The sequence below is a fragment of the Raphanus sativus genome, chromosome 4 (genome assembly GCF_000801105.2).
Source record: "Raphanus sativus cultivar WK10039 chromosome 4, ASM80110v3, whole genome shotgun sequence".
NCBI classification, from domain to species: domain Eukaryota; kingdom Viridiplantae; phylum Streptophyta; class Magnoliopsida; order Brassicales; family Brassicaceae; genus Raphanus; species Raphanus sativus.
The window spans coordinates 48,742,996-48,767,781 of NC_079514.1; the positions used below are offsets into that span (position 1 = coordinate 48,742,996).

The window sequence follows — 24,786 nt, forward strand, 5'->3', positions numbered from 1 at the left end:
TTTGTCCAAAGCATTGGATAAGTAATACTATACTAAACAAAATTTTCACCACATTTTTGAGCCAAAACTCAAAATCTAATATAGCAATATCAAGACAAACAACAACTTCAAACACATATCACTCACTGTGTTACACAATCAACAACCATCCCGCGCGTAGCGCGAGCATACCATTAGTTTTGAATAATAAAATAGTTGTTGGTTGTAAATTATTTTTTCGTTGTTACCAGCAAAATAAATTATTTTTTATCTTTATTTCCAGCAATATTTGTTTTCTTCTTGGCATCTTCGCTTATATCTATTACGTACGTTTTCGTTTGAAGCTTGAACACATCTTTTCTTAAAAACAAGTCAAGAACCAACAAAATAAATGGATTCGAAGGATCTTCCGGTCAACATAAGAGATGATAAGATAAGCGAAGAAACCAAGAAGTTGATCTCTTCGCTTCCTTCATACACAGTTTCCCAAGGGCAGAAGATCTGTCAATATCAAGGATGTTGGTATTATTACAACACCCTCCAAGGCGTTCTTAATTTCCAGAGAGGTTTTCAACCACAAGACACCGATATTATCCTTGCTTCTTTCCCAAAGTCAGGTACTACTTCCAGGGCCGGCCCTGAGATTTTGGGGGCTGTAGACGAGTCATGAAGGAATTCAACAATTTGGGGGCTGAAATTTTTTTTTTTTACAAATTTGGGGGCTTATATCCATGTAAATTTTTTCAAAAATTTCGGGGGCTTGAAACAAATGTTTCATTAGGCTTGGCTCAGGGCCGGCCCTGACTACTTGGCTCAAGGCTCTCACAGTTGCCCTCCTTGAGAGATCGAAGAACCATTCTTCCTCTGATGCTGATCATCCTCTACTATACGATAATCCTCATGGCATTGTACCATGCTTGGAGATCGATGTTTACCGAGAGAGCTCAAATCCTAACCTAGCCAAGTTCTCAGCATCTCCGAGGCTGCTCTCGACTCACATGCCACTGCAAGCGATGCACGAAAATCTCAAGCACTCTTCTTGCAAGATTGTGTACGTGTGTAGGAACTTGAAAGACACATTGATATCGAGTTGGTTTTTTGTCAGTGCTATTCATAAAATAGAACCAAACAGAAGCTTTCTCGAGTCTATTTTCAAATCGTTCTGCAATGGAACTAACTATTATGGACCTGTTTGGGAACATATCTTGGGCTACTGGAGAAGAAGCTTAGAAGACCCCAAACATGTCCTTTTCATGAGGTATGAGGAAATGAAAGCGGAGCCTCGTGATCAGATCAAGAAACTTGCGAACTTCTTGGGTTGTCCTCTTACTAAGCAAGAAGAAGAGAGTGGATTTGTGGACGAGATCTTGGACCTTTGCTCACTGCGTAATCTGAGCAGTTTGGAGGTTAACCAAACCGGGAAAATAAACAATGTGGATCACAAGTTTTATTTCCGTAAGGGAGAAGTGGGTGACTCGAAGAATTATCTTACGCCTGAAATGGACAACAAGATAGACATGATTATCCAAGAAAAATTGCAAGGCTCTGGTTTGATGTTCTAGATTTATATGGCTTTGTCTGTTTCTTTAATTCAGCATAATAAGAGTACTTCCCGTTGTTGTGTTTTGTTTTTACCAATCCTGTTGTAATGTTTCTTAATAATTTATTAACTTCAATGCCAACTCCTTTTTAAGACAAAATACTCTTCATCCAATAAACACACATTTTTCTGTTTCTGGATCTCCCATTCTCTTGGTATCATTTCTGTTGTTGGCCGATTCAAAAGGCACTTCGGTTGCACAAAGAACCATTTGAAATAATATATCTCAGCTACTTAATATATTTGATTTGGGTCTAGTTATTGTCTCATGCTTTCAAGAAAAGGAGTAAAAAGAGTCAACAAAGATGCAGAACTGATTAGTAGGTAGACATGTTTGTATCTACTATCTTTTCTTTCTACACCAAGCGGTTTAAACTTTCAAGACTGTTTAAGTTTTTTAAATTAAGCATCCAAATTATATTAGTTAAAATAGAATGGTAATTTAAATTAATTTTAAAAATTTACAATATATATTGCTAATAATAAATGGGAATTATGAAAATAGCATTTTAAAATATATTAATATGATATTTTGAGACTGATTAAATGAGCCTTGAAAGACTGATTAAACTCGAATAGTGTGAGTGCAATGAGCCTTGCTGATCCAAATGCGTCATTTTAAAACATATTAATACTAGTTAAATGAGTGAATCTATTGGTTCCTTTTACGTGTCTATTACAGGCTTACAGCTAATAACAATTTGATTTCCCACATGATATATGAGTTTTATATAATTTTTGTTTATAAAGTATTAAATCTTAGTACCTTTTACTTGAGTAGGTGTACTTTTATATAATTTTTGTTTATAAAGTATTAAATCTTAGTACCTTTTACTTGGGTAGTGGGTAGGTGTACAGTAACAGTACCTTTTACTTGGGTAGTGGGTAGGTGTACAGTAACAGTTTTATAATCACAAGTTAAACATTTCATTAGGGAGCCTGGTCTTGACTCTTCTGTGTGGTATTCATTCTCGATATTAATTAATTAACAGCTACAACTTGTAAATGTAAAGGATCGTTGACATCAATGCTTTCCATTACTGCTGCTCTTATCCTCAGCTTATATGGAAGAAATTAACAAAGATTTTGTTGGGAGCTAGTTACACGGAGAACTGGAGATGTGCACCAATCCTCGGCATCTCTACTCAAATTCATAGACAAAGGTGTAAGGAATCACAACTCTTGTTTATGCATGGGAAGGAGTCGAACATTTAATAATGCGATGACGACATGGTTTGCAACCAGAGGATAGAGTATTCGTTAGTGATCAGAATAAGAAAAGTATTATAGGTTATAATAAAAAACAATGACAATGAGTCTCGTAGAGTAGCAAGAACGCATACACCACCAGTAACTTTCTTACTTGTGAAGGAAGAACTTCAAACCCATTGACATCAATGCTTTCCATTACTGCTGGAGTTTCTTTCATCAAAACGCCATCATTTTCCTCAATCTTGATCAGAGGTCATTTGTGTTGACAGTTTTCACTTGTATATCTTGAAGAACATCAACATGGATGCATATGCAAACTCCATTGTCAACGGATAAAACCACTGCAGTCCTTCTATAAATCCAAGCATGATTTCCTCAGATATTGGTTCTTTGCACGGAACTCTACTGCAATATCTGGATGTCTTTAAAAGATTTTTCTTACCGATTCTACCTGCGAATGGTACAAAGATGTATATAGCATCAGATCACAACATACCCCTAATCCAGCTTTGCCTATTAAAGTTTACAAACAGAATCAATGGTACTAATACAAAACAATTTATCATGTACATGTATTGTAGACTAACAAGCAGTTTGCAACATAAAAGAGAGTCAATAGTCAATAGTCAACTTCTGCTCTCTTCGTTCATACTAGTAGACTTTTTTTTTGTGTTTCAAAAAAAAAGTCTACTAGTATGAACCAAGATAGCAGAAGTTGATATGCACTCAAAACATCTTAAACTTTATGAAAACAAATACACGTGGATGAAGACGAGAAACAAGAGGATAAAAGGCTTAGTTGAGAATAAAGCAAACAGATATGCATAACAGAAGAGAAACTAGAGAGCAAAAGAGACTGCGACTGCAAAAGAGTTATGCCTTGTTTGGGAAGTTTCTTGCTCCCAATAGATAAATACGAAGAAAATAAACACCGAATGTCTAAGAGATTAAGTCATCGAAGGACAGAGAAGTTCTGGTGGCTGACAACTCTTCCTTCTGCTCCTCAGCTAGAGCCTCCAGCTCTGCACACTTTTGTTTCAGTTTCAGTTTCAGTAAACTTTCCTCTGTTTGTTGGAGTTTAGCCAAACCGGACAGCTCTTTCTTCTTCTTTTCTTTAACTTGCTCCAGATTCTTCTCCAACCAATCAACCTTAAATCCTGCTTCTTTCACAAATTTTAGTGCAATGTCTGCTTCAACTAGATCTTTATTGGATAGTTCTTGAAGTGATTGACACAGTGTCGCAACTAAGGCGAGAAGGGAACTCATGCAACCATTCCTCAGATTCTGGTCTTTGAACGTAACCGTATTGCCATGTATGGATATCTGTAAAATATACGCCTGACAGATTATACCTGCAAAAGGAGACAGACATATAAACGCATAAGATATAGCAATCTTTGGTGATAAGAAAAAAAAAAGCATTATATTTATTTATATATAAAAAAAAATGAAAACAATACACAGAGGCAAGACCTTAGATTCCATTACAATAGGAGCCGTGCCAATGCGGCTGCTCATGAACACAATATAAATGAATCACCTCAATATAATTGAAACAAAAGAGAACGAGGAAAAGTGTTATGTTTACCAGGTGTGGCCAGTAGTACCAATCTCAAAAATATCAGAATAACAAGATTCATATACCAAAGAGCCAAAATTCTTAATCACCCAAGTAAACCTTGTCCCACCTTTCTTGGCCATTGGTCTGGTGACATCCCTCAAAATAAAGAAAAACAAGAGCATGAGAAGAATTCACACTTAGAACAGAACTAGACACAGCCAATCAAACAAAAGCTCTAGAATATTGTAGTTTAACTAAGATTTAAATGTAGATTCAGAGTCCTATCAACTACGTATACAACACTCTAACCAGATCAAAATTAGTTTACGAACTCAAGAAAAAGAAGAGGGTCCAAGAGATTAACAAATACATAGAGGATCAGTGATTAAAAGGATTACCATTCAGAGTAATATATATGGAGATTACAATCACTGCAGCACAACTTTAAAACAAAAACAATTACGCTCTTGTTTTCAACTATGAAGAGAAAACAAGGAGTGCAAAACGTTTTTATAGGTCCAGAAGGAAACCAAATCGCTTTTGCTCTTCACTGCTTGTTGCCTTGTTCCCAGTATCACTTTAATTTATTTTGCTTAGGGAACATGAATTGACCGAGAGTAACTATTGGTGCATGCTACTTCTTTTTTTTTTTTGAAACTCGGTGCATCATGCATGCTAGTCCTTCTTGGTTATGGCGGAGGAAGAACGACCCGTATAAAAGTTTCCTATACGAGCAAACCTTAGCTCATTGTTACTTATCCTTCAGCGGTTCTGCCATCACTACAAATTAATTAATGGGTAAAATGGACGGATAATAAAAACTCTAGCAAGATCCAACTGGCTTGACCATGACTATTCAAGAACCCCAATCTGTTTTCTTACGTAAGAGAGCGCTACATTACCATCAAGATCCATAACCATGTCACTATCCAAGCGTGAACTCTTTTCAATACATGACAAAACGTGACAACTTTCTGCGTAAGTGCCTAATTAAGAACTTTACAAGAATCATATATAAGTTCTAGACATAGATTAACTTGTCTACATCTAAGTAATAGCCAAAACTTTGATAAGACCATAGCTGTAAATAGTGGAGTACTTAATTTAACAAAACGTAACAAGTTGAGACATAAGTTCAGTCACCTTACAAGAGGACTTCTTAAACCAAAGGAGAAACAATAACAAGAGAACACAAACACATGCCTAAGAACTCAAGGGATCAAAGAACATCATCGAATGACAAAGGAGCTCTGATGGCCGACAACTCTGCCTCTTCTTTCTCCACTAGAGCATCCAGGTCTGAACATTGTTGCTTCAATTTCAGTAAACTATCCTTCATTTCTTCAAGCCGGACCAAACTACACTTCTCTTTCTCCTTCTTTTCTTTAACAATCTCCAGCTTCTTCTCCAACCAATCCACCTTAAAACCAGCATCTCTCACATATGTCAGTGCAACGTCCGCTTCCACCAAATCTTCATTAGAGAGCTCCTGAAGTGACACGCACAACGTCTCCATTAAGCTGAGAAGGAAACTCATGCATGCGTTCCTCAGATGTTGGTTCTTTGCACGGAACTCAACTGCAATGTCAGGGTGCATTTCAAATATACGTCTCACAGATTCTACCTGCATGCGACAAAACATATAACAAAGGGTCCTTGAGAAACATAAATGATCATTGCCTCTACTAAAGTAACAAGGTTGGATCATAATTCATAACTATTAATTTTCATACCTGTGACACAAGAACTTTAAAGCCATTGACGTCCATGGTTTCCTTTCCCAAATGAGCTTCTTTGAGCAGATCAATAGACTCTTCACCACCACCGTGCTTGGACTTTTTCACAGGACGGCATGACTCTTTGGATTCCTCTGATCCATCTAAAGTGCCAATAACTTCAAGAACATCAACCTCAGCAACTATCACGAGATCTCCATTTACCAGAAGCCCTTCTTTCTCATCATGAAGTTTGGTAAGTGGAATCATGGATGAACGCCCCCAGCCCGTAGCCTTCTCATCAAACCAGACATGTGTTTCTGTAACAATTTATTTAATTAATTGCAGCATAACAAGAACAAAAATACTTAATGTTCTTTTTCTAATCTTAAGCTGACAAGGACCACTAAACATAATTAATCAAATTGTGAGCAGATTGATTACTGAAGTGAGAATCACCTTCCAGTACCGAATACACTGGCGAGACTTGTTTCACTATCGATAGTCGGAACTTTACACATTTTTTCCATCCATAAGGCAATGATTCTGAATCAGCAACTTCTAGATAGAGAGAAAAGTAATCAACCTTGTATCCCTTGGGATAAGCACGAAGACGCCTGAACAAAAACAAGAAAGAAACAAGTCACCAAAACGTGGATAGATCTTGTATCGAGATCGACGAAAATATTTGAAAAATGAAAGAAACTACTCTGTTTACCATTTGCAGTCACCGATCAGGATTGAATCAGAGTAGCAGAACGCACATTGCAAAGAGGAGAAGTCCTTTATCACCCAAGAAAACTTCTTACCAACTTGCATGGCCATTGATGTGATAAATACTCTTCCTAATCAAAGTACAAAACCCCTTCGTCTGATTATAACTTATATAACACACACAAAAAAACTAAGATTCTACTATGTAATTATTAGATTTAAAATACACATTCAACAACAAAAGTTGACTAGTTTCCACAGACAGAAATAGAAGTGACCAAGAGAATCAGAAAAGAATACAAGTTAAATGTCGTCTCCAGTCAGAAGAGCAAAAGTTGGTGACTGAGAGAGAGAGAGAGAGAGAGAGAGTTCTGCCTTTTAAGGGGATTTTACCTGCAAAAGATAAATAAATGAAAAAAAGAAAAGGCATGAGCCGCATGACACTCGAACAGTGTGCACGAGTGCAATAAGTCTTGCTTCCTTCGTAAATTGATTCCCTGCCATAATTACGAATTAACCAATTCTGAAAAGGTGACTATTAAGAAGTCTACGCAGAGCCACTCTCTTTTGAAGCGTCTTTTCGAGTGCCAATATCTGGTCATATTCCAAAAGAGATTTCGTCATCGTCAAGAAACTTGGTACTTTATGCCAAAACCTAGAGATACCTAAAATAGCGCAACTTCGAAACCAAAATAGAGTCTCTGTTTGTTTCTGGAAGAGTCACATGTGACTGACAATCTATCCAGTATCCACATATAGAGATTTTCATTCCAAAACCAAGATCAGTGTAACAACAAATTATATAGACCATAACGGCAAAAGACATTTTTCACAATGTGGCATTAAGATTAATTATCTAACAATAGAACCCTCTTGTTTTGAAACAAAGTAAGAAAAGAAGACAGCAGAACACAAAATATCTAAGAACACAAAGTCATCATACAGCATCATCGAATGACAGAGGAGTTCTCGTTGCCGACAACTCTTCCTCTTCCTTCTCCACTTGGGCATCCAGGTCTGAACATTTTTTCCAGAGATTCAGTAAACTATCCTCCATTTCTTGTAGCCGAGCCACACAAAACTGTTCTTTCTCCTTCTTTGCTTTCACATGGTCCAACTTCTTCTCCAACCATTCCACCTTAAAACCAGCGTCTTTCAAGTATGTCAGTGCAACATCTGCTTCCACAAGATCTTCACTAGAGAGCTCCTCTAGTGATTGGCATAAAGTCTCGATTAAGCTGAGCAGGAAATCCATGCATGCTTTCCTCAGATGTTGGTTCTTTGCACGGAACTCTACTGCAATGTCCGGATGTCTTTTAAAGATAAGTCTGACAGATTCTACCTATATGAATGGAGCAAAGATATATAAAGCATCAGACCACAGAAGGTTACTAATACAAAACAAATGATCATGAGTATTGAAGACAAACCTGTGAAGGAAGAACGTGAAAGCCACTGACATCCATGCTTTCCTTTTCAGATTTGTCTGATGCATCTGAGTATCTTTTGGTTGTGAAAACATGAGACAACCGAGCAAAAAGGATTAAGCAAATGAACTTAAAATGAACCAAATACAATAGAGGAAGAGTTATGTTTACCGTTTGCAGACACCATTCACAAATGGGCTAAAGATAAGAGATGGGCAAGAGGAGAGACTCTTTATCAGCCAAGTCAACTTCTTATCACCTTTATTTGCCATGAAGATTCCTCACAGTTGAAACTGCAAGAGAAGGACAAGAACGAAACCATTAGAACCAAACGCAAATACCTATTAATCAGACAAAATCTATAATCCAAGACAAGATAATATGATCTAAGGATTACCCTTCCAAAGTCGTGTAGATGGAAAGGAGAGAGACACTGAGAGCTGTTGCAAGAAAACATCCAAATTCGTCTTTTAAACTTTAAAGAGAGAAACAGGAGTGCAAAACATTATCATCATCGCTGGTTCCCAAGAAGAAGTTACTTATTGCTTAGTGAACATAAACTAAGCAAGAGTCGCTATTGGTAGGTGCATGCATGCGAGGTAATACAATACCATCAAGTTAAATCATGCAGTGATAAAATAAGAAAATCGTATGTGGAAAACAAAAACATGATGAGATTTCTTTTTTTTATAACGTAAAAGATTTATAGATACATTCAATACTTAAAAATATATGTGGTGCAGAAGGGCTTTCACAGGCACGTAACAACATGCTCATATTTTTTTTTGCACTTTGATCTTCCAGAGTACACACAGTTATTTAAACAGCTATAAAAAAGTCTTACCTCCTAGACGTGCCTCCTCTGAGACTTTGTATCTACGAGAATCATAGAAGATTCCAGATAATCCATTAGGGCATCTCCAATCCCACTCTATTTTTCACTCTAAAATAGAGTTTAATGTAAAAAATGTTCCAATAGTACTCTATTTCTCACTCTATAATAGAGTAAAAAATAGGTTTACTCCAAATATAGAGTAAGTTATTTTTTTTTGTTCATCACTCTATTTTTTACTCTAAAATAGAGTGCCATTAGAACAAACTCCATCTCTATTATAGAGACTCTATTTTAGAGTAAAAAATAGAGTGAACCCTCGGAGATGCTCTTAATGGCGCATTCATTCATGACTCGTGAGATGATCATATTGCATAGAAAGGATTATATATCCGGCCAAGGATGGCTATAAGAAGATGCTATATGGCGAATTTCAGGCATCAACTTCAGGAATATATGTTGACTCGAACAAAACGCTAGCTAGACATAGAAACAACGCAACTTCAGGAATCAAATTACAAATTGCTATAAACCCATTATGAGAATCTTCCTACTACTACAACAAAGCGATTTGCCACAAAGCTCTGCTGAATCAAACTGCAAACTAGCTAATTCAATGAAACTTCAAGAAAATCTTACCAAGTAGGGAGGATCTGCAACGACTATATGGAAGCAATGTTTAAGCTGCAGAGGCAAATCTTGTTGTTGGTTGTAATCACAAAACGTGAGCTCACTTCAGTTCCATATCTTTCAAAGACTAAAACCTCATATCGTACTCCAGCAACTACACCTGGAGACACGGATCTTTTCTCCGCCATCTAATCAAAAGTATCGAGATTTAGCAAAACGGATCCGATACTTATTCATCGAAACTGGTCTCTTGGTACCTTGAGATACACGTCAAGGGTAGGGCAAGCGATGCAAGCTGACTCTGCCGTGAATGCTTGAGGGCTCAGCACTAGCGGATTGTCATCTTCTACGTCTCCGTCTGGCTGAGATGAAACGTCTCCGTTCAGGTTCCGGAGATCATCTTCTCTTTCCATTTTAGTTTCAAGGATGGAGTCCCTCGGAAAGAATAGGACTTCAACAGACACGGCTAACTGATAGGTTAGGGTTTGCGGTTCTGGTTCTGTTCTGCTTTGTTACAGAAATTGCATGAAAGGTCCCCCAGTGTTTTGAACATTTCAATTAAAACACATCAGATCTTTTGTGTGTATTTTAATACAGTTAAATTTAAATATTAATCATGATTAGTTACTTTGATCATACAAAAACACAGAATTGCAATCATGTTTTCATATTAAACTAATGTAATCAATCCAGTATTTTCTTATTACCACTGATTAAGTGTCAAGTTGATAAATTTACATAAATGCATAATATGTCTAGTTTCATTCAAATTTGTACATCTCTTTTATGTGAAAACAAGTATATTTATCTGATCAATTTAATTGTTTTTGTATAAAAAGAAGTTATTGTATCTTTACAAAAAATAGAACAAAATAGTGGGTTTATTTATAATATTTTATTTTTGGGGGTCAAACTTAAAAGCTATAAATTTTTACAGTTTTAACTTGAAACCAGATCTTACCAGAGAGTTGGACGAGTTCGCTTTCCCGTTTGTTCAATACAAGAAGAATCTCTAATACCTAGAAATAGATCAAGGAAGGTTCGAACTCTCATTGCCTGTTTATCAGGCTAAATTCCGTCCGATCTTGTTTGACTGCTAAATTGCCCAGAAAAGAAAAGCCATCAAAAGGCCTAAGCCCATATAACCTCGGCCCACCCAAATCAAGTTTAGTGTTCTCTACCCATCCAAAAGATCCGAAACCAGTCAATCATGGTATCCTTACCTTTCAACCAATCGGCCAATCACGCTATCCTTACCTTTCAATCAACCCCTTCGATTCTGATTCTGCAGCAGTATATAATCTCGGTTCCCTTACCTTAATGTCTACAGCTCCATTTCTTTTTCAGTGATGGCAAGAATCCGCGAAAAACTTTTTTCTTTTTTTTCTTCTTGTGTTCTTTCTGAATGGCACCATCGCTTTCCCTCGTGCAGGAATGCTGCACACTCTGCCGCAAAAGGGGACCACTTTCTTCCCCCGAAAAATGCCAATGCCAACATCAGGATCCAGCAAACGGCATAATGATGTTCCGATTCCAGCAACAGTAGTATATGATTCAAAACACCTTGTTCCATCCGGCGCGAATCCCCTCCATCACTAATATAGTGGAGGTGTTATTTGTATTACAATAATGAATCAATGTACGAACACAAATAATAAATGAGCTGATCTGTTCATTATTTGTGTTCGTACATTGATTCATTATTGCAATACAAATAACACCTCCACTATACTAGTAATGGAAGGGATTCGCGCCGGATGGAACAAGGCGTTTTGAATCATATACTACTGTTACTGGAATCAGAACATCATTATGCCGCTTGCTGAGCCCTGATGTTGGCATTGGCATTAGCATTGGCATAAAAATATTTATGAAATTTTTAAATCTTGATATTTTTTGTCAGGTGTCATAAATCTGAACTTATTACATTTTTTTAAAAAAATAATATAAACTAATTTTGTTATTTTGTATGTCAAATAAAAATAAAAATATAAAAACTAAAGTTAAGTATTTTATAAATGTTTTTAAACATAAAATATATACATATAAAAACTATTATTTTTTTATAAAAATTAGAAAATACTTAATTTTAGTTTCTAAATTTTTATTTTTATAGCTTATTTATTATATATTAAAATTAATTCATTTATTAATTTCAGTTTACTTGCGGCTAACCTGTTGATCTAATGACCCGGACAGTCATCCGGTTCACCGTCTGAATCGGGTTTCAAAATATTGGTTCCAACCGGTGTTTTAGTTGGCCGGACAAATTAAGGGAAAAACAGAGGACCTGACAAAAAAAAATAGAGTGTGATCGTGAAAGGCTGAAAGCTCTCTATGTTTAGGAGGAAGAAGAGAAAACAGAGGATTCTATTTCTCTCAGCCAATGGAACACATTCACATCAATAGATCGACATTTCTTGAGAATCTCATAATCAGACATTGCCGCCATTGTCGTTCTCTCTCACGTTCCCATCTAATCCTAGACACCAACCCTCCAATATTCAAGAGTTTTCGCACGCTATCTCCTCTTTTTCAAGATTCCTCTGTTTTTAATTTTTCATTACAGAACATCGTTCTTCTGTCTCATTTTGTCTTGTGGGTTATGTTTGAATCGCAAGGTCTGTTTCCTTTGTGTCAACGTTACGTGCATGAGTTATGTTTTTTGATGATTACATAAAGGTAAAACATTTTGTGTCTTGGTTCTGCAGAAATGAAGACGATTCTTAGATCAGTCAGCTTTAATAATGACAATGACTCGGATTCAACCATCAACGAACCACCTGAAACTACAAAGACGCTCTACAACAGATCTTTTAGCATGAAAGGGACCCAAAGACCTAGCCATTCTTCAGAAGACGTGGAGGACAATCTTTCTTTAAAGCCTTTAACGTTCATGAAAGAAGATGACAGATATAATATACGAAGATGGAAACCGTTATCCGAAAACGATCATGTAAAGGAGTTTCTAGCGTTAATAAGCGACAGTAGATACCAAGCTGCGTTAAAGCTGCAAAAGGTGTATAGAAGCTTTCGAACGAGGAGAAGGCTAGCTGATTGTGCTGTGGTGGTTGAGCAGAGATGGTTCGTATGTTTGGCATTGTTTAGATAGAGAAAATATAGTTGTATGTTTAGTAACTATAATGGAGTTTGCAGGTGGAAGGTACTTGACTTTGCTGAGCTTAAAAGAAGTTCTATATCGTTTTTTGAAATTGAGAAGCAAGAGACTGCTATTTCACGCTGGTCTAGAGCAAGAACAAGAGCTGCTAAGGTAACAACACTAAGCCTATCATACCAGAATCCCCTAGTCTATATTTGAGAAGTGATTTTGACATGTGTCATCACCATATTAATTTTGAAAGAAAAAATATGACATGGCACACCAACATTGATGACATAGCTTGAAATAAATTATGACATGGATATTTACATTTAGTGTTGATTTATATTTAAGATAATTTTTTAAAAATATGGTAATAACTTAAAGATAATTATGACATATTTATATTTAATATTGATTTATATTTAAGGTAAGTTTTTAAAATATAGCAATAATTTATATATCATAATTAATATAACAATAAATAATAAATTAAATAGAAATATAATAATAATTAAAATTTCGAAATATTATTTAGCTATATTTTTATAAGTATATAATTTTATTACTAAAAACAATTCTTCAAAATACTATGCATTTAAAAAATAAAAAATTTCTTTAAATAGTGACATAGACATTTACATTTATTGTTGATTTGTATTTTTAGTAAATTTTTAAAATATGGTAATAACTCATAGATCATCATTAATTTAGCAATAAATAATATAATGTTATAAATAGAAATATAATATTATTTTGGATTTTTCAAAAGTTAATTATATTTTATAATTATTATTAGTAAAACAATTATTCAAAATACAGTTTTTATTTTCTAATCCAATACTATTAGTTTATTTTAATATCCATAAATTTTAGAAAATTATTTAGTTATTTTTAAAAATATGGTAATAACTTAAAGATAATTATGACATATTTATATTTAATATTGATTTATATTTAAGGTAAGTTTTTAAAATATAGCAATAATTTATATATCATAATTAATATAACAATAAATAATAAATTAAATAGAATATAATAATAATTAAAATTTCGAAATATTATTTAGCTATATTTTTATAAGTATATAATTTTTATTACTAAAAACAATTCTTCAAAATACTATGCATTTAAAAAATAAAAATTTCTTTAAATAGTGACATAGACATTTACATTTATTGTTGATTTGTATTTTTAGTAAATTTTTAAAATATGGTAATAACTCATAGATCATCATTAATTTAGCAATAAATAATATAATGTTATAAATAGAAATATAATATTATTTTGGATTTTTCAAAAGTTAATTATATTTTATAATTATTATTAGTAAAACAATTATTCAAAATACAGTTTTTATTTTCTAATCCAATACTATTAGTTTATTTTTAATATCCATAAATTTTAGAAAATTATTTAGTTTTATGTTTTGATAATTATACACTTAACAAAATTTTCTCTTACATTTACAAAATTTGATTGAATATATTTTAGAAAAAGATATACATATATATTACTAAATATACATTGAATAAAAATATTTTTTTTAATCTTAAAGTTTTACATATAATTAAATTAAGATTATATATTGTAAGCAAATAATAAAATCAAAAATTAACAAAATAAAAAATTAATAAAATTTGTATTTTAAAATAAATTATATTTTAAAACTTTTATTTCTGCACATGGTGCAGGAAAACACCTAGTCAGATCTGAAATTTATAAGGTCATAAACATTTTTAGGTTAATCTTAATAAGATATTTTTTGATTAAAAAAAATATTACGTATAATAGCTATTTAAAACTGGAGGTCAAAGCCAATATTTCATTCGGCTGTGCTCAAAACTGGCCTTGCATCAAACATGTTGGCTTCATGCATTTGTTTTCTTCCCTTGCACTAATATTTAATCAATGGTTTGTCAATATGTCTCCCTTAGGTGGGTAAAGGCTTGTCAAAAGATGAGAAAGCAAGGAAGCTGGCTTTGCAACACTGGCTTGAGGCAGTAAGAATGTTATTTTCACAATGTCTTTTTCTGTGGATATGGGTTTTGTGTAATGTCACATGTTATCTTAACAGATAGATCCTCGACATCGCTATGGCCACAATCTGCAATTCTATTACCATGCTTGGCTCCACTGTGACAGTTACCAACCCTTTTTCTATTGGTAGGTTTGATGTGACAGTATCATGAGTATATACATTTTACTATCTAATTAACAACCAACTTTGTATGTTTCAGGCTTGACATAGGAGAAGGGAAAGAACTAAACCATGAAAGATGTCCAAGATCAAAACTATACCAACAAAGCATCAAGTATCTTGGTCCGGTGAGTTCTTACTAGACCATTCCTGATGAAACCCATATGTATTCTCCTGACCAATGCTTTGTTATTTTTTTTATGAACAGACTGAAAGAGAGGCATATGAAGTGGTGATTGAGGATAGCAAACTAATGTACAAGCAAAGTGGGATGGTTCTGGACACAAAAGAAGGTCCTCCAGATACAAAGTGGATCTTTGTCCTAAGCGTGTCTAGGGTAATGTATGTTGGTATGAAGAAAAAGGGAAACTTTCAGCATTCTAGTTTTCTTGCTGGAGGGGCTACCTTATCTGCTGGAAGAATTGTGGTTGATGATGGTATTCTTAAGGTAAAAATACATAACTTTCCTTATGTACAAGACAAGAAGTAACTCTCTGTGTGTTAAGTTTGAGTTCTTGGTGATGATGTTATCAGGCAGTTTGGCCTCACAGTGGACATTATCTACCAACAGAAGAGAATTTTATGGCCTTCATGTCATTTCTTAGGGAGAACAATGTTGACCTCACTGATGTAAAGGTAAATTCCATTCCGGTTTTGAGTTTAGGGTATGACTCAAGCCATTACAGAGAACTTTTTTTCGGTTTCTGTAGAAGAGTCCAGATGAAGATGATGGAGAACATCACTTCAAGGTCAAGAGAATGCCTTCAAGAATCAAAGAGGTCGAAGAAGAACCATGTGACTTTGTGGACGCTGAGACTGGTCTAAGTCCAAACGCAAAACCTAAGAACCATCCAGAGCTACAGACATTAACAAGGTTCCACTCAAAAGTCAAGGACATGGTTGAGGATGATCAAGATAATGAAGAAGAAGAGCCTGAAACACCATCAGAAGAAGGATATGAGACAGCAGAGGAGACATTCATAGCTGAGGAAGAGTTTGCATACCCTAAATCACATCTGTTTGATGAAGACATTGAAGAATACGAGAACCCTATACCTAAGGAGAAGATAATGAAGAGGATAGATTCACACAAAGGAATCAAATCTTACCAGTTAGCTCAGAGGCTACACTCAAGATGGAGTACTGGTGCAGGTCCTAGAATCAGTTGTATGAGAGATTACCCTTCAGAGCTTCAGTTTAGGGTTCTTGAACAAGCTCAACTATCTCCAAGAGCTTCAAGCTCTCCAAACCCATCTCCTTTTGCTCCTGTTAGATCAAGAGGAACAAGTCTTGGGAGAAGTCCTTTCTCTCAAGAACTTGAGAAGCTTTAAATCTATATATGAAGTATATATGCTCAGGTAATGAAGTGACCGGCTTGAGTTTTTTCTTGGTTATGTAAGGTGCAGAACTAAGGGATTAAGTGAAGAATGATCTTCTTATAGGTGTGTGCCTTGTTTCACAAGTCACCTTTCAATGATTAACTATTAATTATTCATTATTTTTTTCATAGTCTTGTCGTGAGATTATTTTGTAATTCACTGAATTATGTATTAATGTTTTTTTCATGTCATACAAATCAAGTCCTTAATGGTTTTGGTTTAGATTTTCCCACAACTTTTAACTTTGGACAGTAGAGGAGGATACACTTTTTTTATTGTTTTAGCCAAATAGAGTACTTGAATGCTATGCTCTTTGGTTAACAACACATTTTTTATTGTTTTGTTAATACATTATAACCTCTTTAAATTAATAATCGATAGATTAATATCTCTATAAATTAATATAATTCATAGTACTAAAATGAGTTTTTGGTTCAATTAGTATCTCGATAAATTAATAATCTCTATAAATTAATAAAAAAATATAGTTTTAGTGTAGTCCCAACATTATTAATTTATAGAGGTTTCACTGTAGTACTATATTGTTCTATCTTACAACATTGACACTATTATTTGATTCGATTTTATTGTTTTGATCCATGAGCTATGTTTGTCTCAATATTTTTTTTTAAGTAACTTCAAATAACTAAATCTGATTCGAATTATTCAAATCATGTATGAATCCAACTCAAAGTATAAAAATATCTGAATGGGTTTTACTAAAATACTCAAAGTCTAAAATATTCATTTCGAATTCGAACGGGTATCCAAATGTCTATCCTTAATTATAAGGATTAAATATGTAAAATATATGAAAATATAGAACTTCTTGCTAACAAATTATGGGGTGATTCGGAACAAATACGTTTTGGAGCAGAGTGATAAGTCCACTCATCTTGTTAGTGATATATTGGGAGAAGATTGAAGAAAAAGAAGGAAGGAAGTGAAGACAAAGCATGAAAACGTTTAGGGATTTTTATCCTTTTGATTTTTGTGATTGTTTTTGATAAGTAAAAAGGATATAATTTTTTTGACCAACAGGATTGGGTAGTGGTACTTATTGGCAAAATCCAATATGGTCGTCGGACACTGGAGTTAACTGAAAAAATGATAAATTTTTATAAGCAAAAAAACAACATATGATCTTAGACCTACTCATGGACTATAAGCCCATATTGATAAAGCCCATTATCAAGGTAAGAGAGAAAAAAAAAAGAAAAGAAAAAACGAAGACGAATACTTTTCCTCAATGATGATGGATGCTACTACTCAGATCTGACAATCATATTTGATTTCTGGGTGGGAAATCAAAAGAACTCCGATTCGATTCAATTCGGTGTTTGAAATCGAAATCGAAATCGAGAATCAATGGACGATTTTTCAGACCTGTTGACCAAAAGGCCTCAGGGAAAGTCAGCTCCGATGGCACCTCAAACAAAGGCCAAGTCTTCCGATTCGTCTTCGTGGGTATTTGACGATCTGAGTCGCGATGGTGGTGGTGATGATCTCCTCTTCAAGTCTAAGCCATCATCTATGCCAGTTTATGACAAGCCTGTATACGACGATGAGGATGTGTTTGAAGCGATCCCTGAGCTCACAACTTCTCAATCAGCTAGGTTTGATGAGAATATCTCTTCGATCCTGTCACCTTCAAGACATCAAAGTTCTCCCTTGGATGATCTGATTGGAAGAGGAAACTCCACCGGCTCCTCTGCTTCTGCTTTTGATGACTTGATTCCTGGTTTTGGTCGCGCTTCCTCCCCTCAAACTAAACGGTAATACATTTTCATCGAATTCCACAGATTAGAGCTAATATAGATGAACTTGAGATGCATACAAAGGTTTCTCTTTTGTGGTTCCTCCTGAAACTCTTTGAAGATAGAGCTGATAAAATTGATTTAGTAATGCTTTTATAGAGAGAGAGCTATTTGATGCAGACACGTGTCCTTTTCCTCCTTAAACTCTTAGAACTTCTCCCAAAGTTTGAATATTTTCCCTAAATGAACTGTAACAGTAGAGCTACTTTGCATCTTATGCAACATGTTACTATCTTTCATTCATATGCAAAAGTTTCTTTTTTCTGCACAGGCCTACTTCAGAGACTACTAGTCAATCTCAGACCCCTCCTCCATACCGGACAACTTCTTCCAATTTTGTGGAAGACCCCTTTGTAGTCTTACAGGAGGACTCTGCATCAGCAACCCCTAAACAAGAGTTCATTGATCCATTGGATGAAATTGGTAAATTCAACACCAGAAAAACTGATGATCATTCCCACGGTGGAGGAGGAGTATTTGTTGATATTGACCCTCTGGATAGTCTTGTGAATGGTAGAGACAAAACTCACTTGAGGTCAGAACAACACGTCAGTGGCTTTCAGTCACCAGTAAAAAGTTCTGGGAGTTACCATGCTAAGAATGTTTCTTTTGATGAAGTTTTGGAGCCGCATAATGCAAGTTTTGACTCATCTGATGATGTCTGGCTTACTGTTTCTGAGATCCCCCTCTTTACCCAACCTACCACTGCTCCTCCACCTTCCAGACCTCCCCCACCCAGACCTACACGTCCTATGAAAAATAAGGTAAACGAGCACGTTCGTAGCCCAGCTAGAGCTTCTGCAGCAACTCCAATGGATGAACTCGACGATTTTGCTTCTGGCAGATTTCAGACTGCTCCCAATGAGCAGCCTCTCTATGGTAGTGGTGGTGGTGATGATTCAGATGTTTTCTCTTCTGCTTCTGCATCTGCATCTGCTGCTGCCATGAAGGATGCTATGGACAAAGCTGAAGCCAAGTTTAGGCATGCTAAGGAAAGGAGAGAGAAAGACAATCTCAAGGCAAGTAGAAACAGAGAAGGCGTTGATCCAGTGGACAACTCTGATTCTCGGGAAAGAGAAAATCAAGCTCGATTGGATCGTGAAAGGGAGGCAGAGATGGAAAGGGAGAGAGAAAGAGAAAGGGAGAGAGAGCAGAAAAGAATTGAGAGAGAAAGGGAACGACTGCTGGCTAGACAGGCGGTTGAGAGGGCCACTAGGGAAGCACGCGAAAGAGCTGCCACTGAGGCACGTGCCAAAGCTCAAAGAGCTGCTGTCGAAAAGGCTTCTTCTGATGCCCGAGAACGTGCAGAAAGAGCTGCAGTTCAGAGAGCGCATGCTGAAGCACGTGAAAGGGCAGCTACTGGGGCAAGGGAAAGGGCTGAGAGGGCTGCAGCTGAAGCGCGGGAGAAGCAAGCGGCAAATGCTGAAGCAAAGGTTAGGTCTGAACGAGCTGCTGTTGAAAAGGCAGCTGCTGAGGCACGAGCTAGAGCAGCTGCGCAAGCTAAAGCTAAGCAGCAAGAAGACAATAACAATGATCTTGACTCTTTCTTTAACTCGGTTTCCAGACCAAGTAGTGCTCCACGACAGAGAACCAACCCTCCGGTGGTGAGAGATTGGATATCCACTTGTCTTCTGATTCTGTTTTTTAAAGTCCTTTTACAGGAGATTAATTCGTCTCTTGCTTGCTGTTGTGTTTCAGGATCCTTTCCAAGATTCATGGAACAGGGGAGGGTCTTACGAATCTAGCAGGGCCTCTTCGCGAGCGCCTTCTGGAGCATCAGAGAACCTGAGGAAGACCTCTTCGGCTACAAACATTGTGGATGATCTCAGTTCAATATTTGGAGGTATCCTATCATATTCTGTTCTTATGGACATATTTACATATAACTTCTAAATTTTGCCACCTTCTTCTTCGTTGTAAAGCTTCAGCAGCAACCCAATCCGGTGGGTTTCAAGATATTGAAGGAGAAACTGAAGAGAGACGGCGTGCCCGGCTGGAACGCCACCAGAGAACACAGGAGCGAGCTGTGAGTTGTTAAAGATTTATCGTAAATGACACAAAATTCGCCATCATGTCTTATTACATGACTTCTTTTCTCAATCAGGCGAAAGCGCTTGCTGAGAAAAATGATCGTGATCTTCAAGTACAAAGAGAACAAGCTGAGAAAAATGTAAGTTTCGTTACTGTCTATCTTCTTTACACAGTGGTTTCTTCTTCACTTTCCCTCTTCTGGTGAGCCCAATACTGTTGGTTTGTTCAGATAGTGTAAAAAATTGTGCCACCGACCGTTGGATCTATCTCAACTGTCATTGCTTAAATCTTATTTTCAGAGGATTGGTGAGACCTTGGATGTTGAGATAAAACGTTGGGGTGCGGGGAAGGAAGCAAACTTACGTGCCTTGCTTTCCACGCTACAATATGTATGAGTCCAATTTTCGTAACTGTCTGTATTGATTTCATTTGATGCTTTGAATTTTCTTACAATCTCTCTTGTGATGCAAATGAGCAGGTTCTTTGGCCAGAATGCGGTTGGCAGCCTGTTTCACTGACCGATCTAATTACAGCTGCTTCTGTCAAGAAGTTTTACAGGAAGGCCACTCTCTGTATACACCCTGACAAAGTACAGCAAAAAGGCGCTAATCTCCAGCAGAAATACATTGCGGAGAAAGTGTTCGACATGCTCAAGGTAAGTCTTTCACCAACCATTCTGCTGCCACTGTTGATCCCCACCAGAGTTTAACTTAATTATCCAGTTATAAGGTTGCGTCTCTCATAGTCATAGATAACTAGAACCGCCACAATTGTACAAAAATCCACATTTATTGTCTTCATCTCCTTTTTTACTTTTCCCCCATTGACAATAAACAGGAAGCATGGAACAAGTTCAACTCCGAAGAACTCTTTTGAACTGGATTATGTTTTGAGTTAGTGTCATTTTGTGTGTCGCCAAAAAGATGAAGCAAGTTCATTCATTAAAATGCCAAAAACGTGGTGCCAAAGTTGGATTACCCAAATATTGCATCATTGTAGCCATTGCAGCAATTGGGCAGTCTTATTTTTTGTTGTTAATTTTGTTCCCTCTCACTTTCACTATCCAGGTCTTTGTAAGACTACGATGGAAAATTTGTTGATGTTGATTTCTTGTATCAGAGTACAATATTTATACATATATAAATGTTTATTGAGGTTTGACACAGACACGAAACTGAAACAATGGCTTCAGGTAGCTCCAGTTGATAGTCTGATAAAATCAATAGACTACATGTTTGCTCTTCGTTTGTTAGTTTCATTAGTGTGTGCAGGCATCGTTTTGGTAAGATGTCTCAGTCCTAAGAATACACTGATGCGTCAACACTTGCAAGCGAAGTAAAAAGCCATTAGGCAAATTAGAAACAAAGATATAGTTAGTACAAGAACACGACAGTAACATTTTTCCTATAAAGAGTCAAACCTGCATTGTCGTGGAAGATCAGAAACTAAGACATTAAGCACTCTGGTACCTTTTTTGTTTTTTTTTTTTTTGTACCAGAGTGCTCTCTCTCTCTCTCTCTCTCTCTCTCTCTCTCTCTCTCTTCTCTCTCTCTCTCTCTCTCTCTCTCTCTCTCTCTCTCTCTCTCTCTCTCTCTCTCTCTCTCTCTCTCTCTCTCTCTATATATATATATCTGTGTGTTGTGTACGTGTGTGGTTTTCACTGGATACTCTCTTCTCCCCACTGCTCTTGCATTACCAGAAGATGGCGGCAAAGGTAATGTTAATATGATCAAGACAAAAAAAAGCTTTTTCACTTATGTTTTGCTTTCTGCTACTGATTTTTAAGTACACAAGATTTGCAGGTTGATGTGAACAGAGACTCTTATGAAAGAGGGTTGCCAATTAATCAAGAAGGCTGGTGTTGAACATATAAGATTGATTTCAGAGAGTCTGAAGCTCATCAGGCTCCTCACCGAGCTCTTGTTCCATGTATGGCTTCGAACTTCTTTCGTTTGCTCAAAGTGTGTGTGCCTTTATTGTTACCCACATTTGGTTCAGTCTGGCCTTGTGTTCTAAAAGCTTAAACATACGACGTAGCAATGAAAGAGCTAAAAGACTCGTGCTGAACTGATCATTTTAGTTTCTTCTTCACCAATAGGTTCTTGAGTGCTGAAATGAAAGTATTTTGTACTGACATTGTTGTTGTTTGTGATGCTAGAAGAAGCATGGTGGATTTGATTTCGCATTTGTGAATGCACACAAGGACAGGTTGAGTTACTGGAACGAACTACCATCAGTTGTTTATGAGACTGATCAAGGTTGGTGGGATCATAGTGTATGACAACACTCTATGGGGAGGAGGATCAGTTGCTGAACCTGAGTGGAGGAGAGGAGGCAAGAAAGCAATCCTTGATCTGAACAAGATACTCTCGGCTGATAAGCGTGTGCAAGTTGCTCTTGGTGATGGTATCACTATTTGCAGTAGGTTATATTGAGCTAATAATCATGTTTTTATGCCAAAAGTGTTTGTTCTTCGTGTTCCTAAGAAGACTAATTTATTCAATAAAAACACTAATAAACTAGTTGTTGTATGTTCTTCTCTTATTAAGTTTGGGGATAAAACACTAATTTACTAAGAAGATTATCAAAAATCCTATTCCTCATTGCTCTATCAATAAACCTGATGACGGTTGATGGATTTTTGGGAGTTTCCCGATGCCTCCTTCCGTGTCTTGTTAGCGGATGTTAACTTGTAACAGAGCTAAGGCATCATCCCATTACCTTGTGTATTGAGTACCAAGCAGGTTTCTTGTAACTGAGGAAAAAAGGTGGTCTCTTGACTCAATTGGTGATGAGCAGAGACTACAATTTCCAACAGCATTGTTGTTACAAAAAAAATAATTTTAAGAAACCCATAAAGGGCTATAGGGTTAATGATGCTCTTAATCAGACTATACTGAAGCTACCTGAAGCCATTACTTCAGTTTCGTGTGTGTCACCTCAAGAAACATTTATATATGTATAAATAGTTCAGTTACAGGAAATCAACATCAACAAATTTTCCATCGTACTCTTACAAAGACTGGACAGTGAAAGTGAGAGGGAAAAAAAAATTAACAACAAAAAAATAAGAATGCCCAATTGCTGCAATGGCTACAGTGATGCAATATTTGGGTAATCCAACTTGGGCACCACGTTTTGGGCAGTTTAGTGAATGAACTTGCTTCATCTTTTTGGCAACACACAAAATGACACTAACTCAAAACATAATCCAGTTTAAAAGAGTTCTTCGGAGTTGAACTTGTTCCATGCTTCCTGTTTATTGTCAATGGGGAAAAGTTTAAAAAGGAGAGGAAGACAATAAATGTGGATTTTTGTACAATTGTGGCGGTTCTAGTTATCAATGAGAGACGCAACCTTATAACTGGATAATAAGTTAAACTTTGGTGGGCATCATCAAAAAAGACTTACCTTGAGCATGTCGAACACTTTCTCAGCAATGTATTTCTGCTGGAGATTAGCGCCTTTTTGCTGTACTTTGTCAGGGTGTATACAGAGAGTGGCTTTCCTGTAAAATTTCTTGACAGAAGCAGCTGTAATTAAATCGGTCAGTGAAACAGGCTGCCAACCGCATTCTGGCCAAAGAACCTGCTCATTTGCATCACAAGAGAGATTGTAAGAAGATTTAAAGCATCAAAATGAAATCAATACAAACAGTTGGACACATACATATTGTAGCGTGGAAAGCAGGGCACGCAAGTTTCCTTCCTTCCCCGCACCCCAACGTTTTATCTCAACATCCAGGGTCTCACCAATCCTCTGAAATATAAGATTTAATTAAGCATGATGATTTAACTTTAGAAAAAAAAACAAGATGATGGTTATGACAGTTGAGATAGATAGCAACGGTGGGACAATTTTTTACACTATCTCAAACAAACCGACGGTATTGGGCATACCAGAAGAGCGAAAGTGAAGAAACCACGTGTTAAGAAAATAGACAGTAAGGAAAGTAACTTACATTTTTCTCAGCTTGTTCTCTTTGTACTTGAAGATCACGATCATTTTTCTCAGCAAGTGCTTTCGCCTGATTGAGAAAGGAATTCATGTCATAAAACATAGTGGCGAATTTTGTGATAAATATTTAACAAAGTCTGTTGATACATACAGCTCGCTCCTGTGTTCTCTGGTGGCGTTCCAGCCGGGCACGCCGTCTCTCTTCAGTTTCTCCTTCAATATCTTGAAACCCACCGGATTGGGTTGCTGAAGCTTTACAACAAAGAAGAAGGTGGCAAATTTAGAAGTTATGCAATAAAGAGTGCATAGGAACAGGAGAATATGAGTTCAATACCTCCAAATATTGAACTGAGATCATCCACAATGTTTGTAGCCGAAGAGGTCTTCCTCAGGTTCTCTGATGCTCCTGAAGGCACACGCGAAGATGCTCTGCTAGATTCGTAAGACCCTCCCCTGTTCCATGAATCTTGGAAAGGATCCTGAAAAGCAAGAGACGAATGAATCTCCTGTAAAGGACTTTAAAAATAAAAAAAATCAGAAGACAAGTAGATATCCAATCTCTCACCACCGGAGGGTTGGTTCTCTGTCGTGGAGCACTACTTGGTCTGGAAACCGAGTTAAAGAAGGAGTCA

At 36.4% G+C, this 24,786-nt stretch overlaps 9 protein-coding genes across 11 annotated transcripts in view; 4 read left to right on the plus strand and 5 right to left on the minus strand.

Moving 5' to 3' along the window:
* The first annotated feature begins 338 nt into the window (after positions 1-338).
* Positions 339-1,684, plus strand: LOC108855251 (cytosolic sulfotransferase 5-like). Its single transcript, XM_018629022.2, has 2 exons — positions 339-596; positions 772-1,684. Exons 1-2 carry the CDS (start codon positions 371-373, stop codon positions 1,539-1,541), a joined length of 996 nt encoding a protein of 331 aa, XP_018484524.1. The 5' UTR covers positions 339-370; the 3' UTR covers positions 1,542-1,684.
* Positions 1,685-3,730: 2,046 nt separating this feature from the next.
* LOC108851244 (MATH domain and coiled-coil domain-containing protein At3g58410-like) lies at positions 3,731-4,492 on the minus strand. Its single transcript, XM_018624649.1, has 3 exons — positions 4,380-4,492; positions 4,252-4,301; positions 3,731-4,143 (listed from the first exon to the last, which is right to left on the minus strand). Exons 1-3 carry the CDS (start codon positions 4,490-4,492, stop codon positions 3,731-3,733), a joined length of 576 nt encoding a protein of 191 aa, XP_018480151.1.
* A 964-nt stretch (positions 4,493-5,456) lies between these two features.
* LOC108855243 (MATH domain and coiled-coil domain-containing protein At3g58410-like) lies at positions 5,457-7,115 on the minus strand. Its single transcript, XM_018629013.2, has 4 exons — positions 6,786-7,115; positions 6,527-6,684; positions 6,086-6,387; positions 5,457-5,976 (listed from the first exon to the last, which is right to left on the minus strand). The coding sequence occupies exons 1-4, from the start codon at positions 6,890-6,892 to the stop codon at positions 5,572-5,574; spliced, it is 972 nt and encodes a 323-aa protein (XP_018484515.1). The 5' UTR covers positions 6,893-7,115; the 3' UTR covers positions 5,457-5,571.
* A 539-nt stretch (positions 7,116-7,654) lies between these two features.
* On the minus strand, positions 7,655-9,109 carry LOC108851245 (MATH domain and coiled-coil domain-containing protein At3g58410-like). Of its 2 annotated transcripts, XM_057007761.1 has the most exons (5): positions 9,053-9,109; positions 8,606-8,648; positions 8,380-8,501; positions 8,212-8,284; positions 7,655-8,123 (listed from the first exon to the last, which is right to left on the minus strand). In XM_057007761.1, the coding sequence occupies exons 3-5, from the start codon at positions 8,478-8,480 to the stop codon at positions 7,719-7,721; spliced, it is 579 nt and encodes a 192-aa protein (XP_056863741.1). In that variant the 5' UTR covers positions 8,481-8,501; positions 8,606-8,648; positions 9,053-9,109; the 3' UTR covers positions 7,655-7,718. The 2 variants fall into 2 exon arrangements, with proteins under 2 accessions (XP_056863741.1, XP_018480153.1); XM_018624651.2 differs by lacking the exon at positions 9,053-9,109 and having other exon boundaries at positions 8,606-9,003.
* Positions 9,110-9,221: 112 nt separating this feature from the next.
* LOC130511503 (uncharacterized) lies at positions 9,222-10,168 on the minus strand. Its single transcript, XM_057008557.1, has 2 exons — positions 9,928-10,168; positions 9,222-9,858 (listed from the first exon to the last, which is right to left on the minus strand). Exons 1-2 carry the CDS (start codon positions 10,081-10,083, stop codon positions 9,703-9,705), a joined length of 312 nt encoding a protein of 103 aa, XP_056864537.1. The 5' UTR covers positions 10,084-10,168; the 3' UTR covers positions 9,222-9,702.
* LOC130511411 (uncharacterized mitochondrial protein AtMg00170/AtMg00620) lies at positions 10,097-11,269 on the plus strand. The gene is given in 4 exon segments (XM_057008385.1): positions 10,097-10,135; positions 10,842-10,979; positions 10,981-11,036; positions 11,038-11,269. Coding segments are annotated over 4 exon segments (465 nt in total).
* Positions 11,270-12,383: 1,114 nt separating this feature from the next.
* LOC108851247 (IQ domain-containing protein IQM6) lies at positions 12,384-16,353 on the plus strand. The gene is given in 8 exon segments (XM_057008386.1): positions 12,384-12,754; positions 12,827-12,941; positions 14,708-14,774; positions 14,777-14,936; positions 15,011-15,098; positions 15,179-15,418; positions 15,505-15,606; positions 15,681-16,353. Coding segments are annotated over 8 exon segments (1,764 nt in total). The 3' UTR covers positions 16,302-16,353.
* Positions 16,354-17,581: 1,228 nt separating this feature from the next.
* On the plus strand, positions 17,582-21,362 carry LOC108855136 (auxilin-related protein 2). Of its 2 annotated transcripts, none has more exons than XM_018628867.1 (8): positions 17,582-18,124; positions 18,438-19,770; positions 19,865-20,009; positions 20,095-20,192; positions 20,271-20,336; positions 20,497-20,586; positions 20,676-20,852; positions 21,035-21,362. In XM_018628867.1, the coding sequence occupies exons 1-8, from the start codon at positions 17,718-17,720 to the stop codon at positions 21,071-21,073; spliced, it is 2,355 nt and encodes a 784-aa protein (XP_018484369.1). In that variant the 5' UTR covers positions 17,582-17,717; the 3' UTR covers positions 21,074-21,362. The 2 variants fall into 2 exon arrangements, with proteins under 2 accessions (XP_018484369.1, XP_018484368.1); XM_018628866.2 differs by having other exon boundaries at positions 17,584-18,124; positions 20,089-20,192.
* Positions 21,363-23,132: 1,770 nt separating this feature from the next.
* The window catches only part of LOC108855378 (auxilin-related protein 2), a 30,267-nt gene continuing 28,613 nt past the window's right edge, over positions 23,133-24,786 (minus strand). The window contains exons 3-9 of the mRNA XM_057008387.1: positions 24,720-24,785; positions 24,489-24,633; positions 24,306-24,406; positions 24,159-24,224; positions 23,867-23,956; positions 23,609-23,785; positions 23,133-23,452 (exon numbers count right to left, since the gene is read on the minus strand). Coding sequence (XP_056864367.1) covers positions 23,414-23,452; positions 23,609-23,785; positions 23,867-23,956; positions 24,159-24,224; positions 24,306-24,406; positions 24,489-24,633; positions 24,720-24,785 — 684 coding nt within the window. The 3' untranslated portion in view covers positions 23,133-23,413. The remainder of the gene's footprint in view (positions 23,453-23,608; positions 23,786-23,866; positions 23,957-24,158; positions 24,225-24,305; positions 24,407-24,488; positions 24,634-24,719; position 24,786) is intronic.

Bases quoted from the DNA above. Each gene is read 5' to 3' on its own strand.
- LOC108855136 (XM_018628866.2), top strand. From the start codon at position 17,718: ATGGACGATTTTTCAGACCTGTTGACCAAAAGGCCTCAGGGAAAGTCA. The intron at 18,125-18,437 runs GTAATACATTTT...TTTTCTGCACAG, and splicing joins TCCTCCCCTCAAACTAAACG to GCCTACTTCAGAGACTACTA. The intron at 20,337-20,496 runs GTAAGTTTCGTT...TCTTATTTTCAG, and splicing joins GAGAACAAGCTGAGAAAAAT to AGGATTGGTGAGACCTTGGA.
- LOC108855243 (XM_018629013.2), bottom strand. From the start codon at position 6,892: ATGGCCATGCAAGTTGGTAAGAAGTTTTCTTGGGTGATAAAGGACTTC. The intron at 6,685-6,785 runs GTAAACAGAGTA...GTTTTTGTTCAG, and splicing joins CTGATCGGTGACTGCAAATG to GCGTCTTCGTGCTTATCCCA. The intron at 5,977-6,085 runs GTATGAAAATTA...TGTCGCATGCAG, and splicing joins TTAAAGTTCTTGTGTCACAG to GTAGAATCTGTGAGACGTAT.
- LOC108851244 (XM_018624649.1), bottom strand. From the start codon at position 4,492: ATGGCCAAGAAAGGTGGGACAAGGTTTACTTGGGTGATTAAGAATTTT. The intron at 4,302-4,379 runs GTAAACATAACA...GTTCATGAGCAG, and splicing joins GGTACTACTGGCCACACCTG to CCGCATTGGCACGGCTCCTA. The intron at 4,144-4,251 runs GTATTGTTTTCA...CTCCTTTTGCAG, and splicing joins ATCTAAGGTCTTGCCTCTGT to GTATAATCTGTCAGGCGTAT.
- LOC108855251 (XM_018629022.2), top strand. From the start codon at position 371: ATGGATTCGAAGGATCTTCCGGTCAACATAAGAGATGATAAGATAAGC. The intron at 597-771 runs GTACTACTTCCA...GGCTTGGCTCAG, and splicing joins TGCTTCTTTCCCAAAGTCAG to GGCCGGCCCTGACTACTTGG.
- LOC108851245 (XM_057007761.1), bottom strand. From the start codon at position 8,480: ATGGCAAATAAAGGTGATAAGAAGTTGACTTGGCTGATAAAGAGTCTC. The intron at 8,285-8,379 runs GTAAACATAACT...CACAACCAAAAG, and splicing joins GTGAATGGTGTCTGCAAACG to ATACTCAGATGCATCAGACA. The intron at 8,124-8,211 runs GTTTGTCTTCAA...CCATTCATATAG, and splicing joins TTCACGTTCTTCCTTCACAG to GTAGAATCTGTCAGACTTAT.
- LOC130511503 (XM_057008557.1), bottom strand. From the start codon at position 10,083: ATGGAAAGAGAAGATGATCTCCGGAACCTGAACGGAGACGTTTCATCT. The intron at 9,859-9,927 runs GTACCAAGAGAC...ACTTTTGATTAG, and splicing joins CCCTTGACGTGTATCTCAAG to ATGGCGGAGAAAAGATCCGT.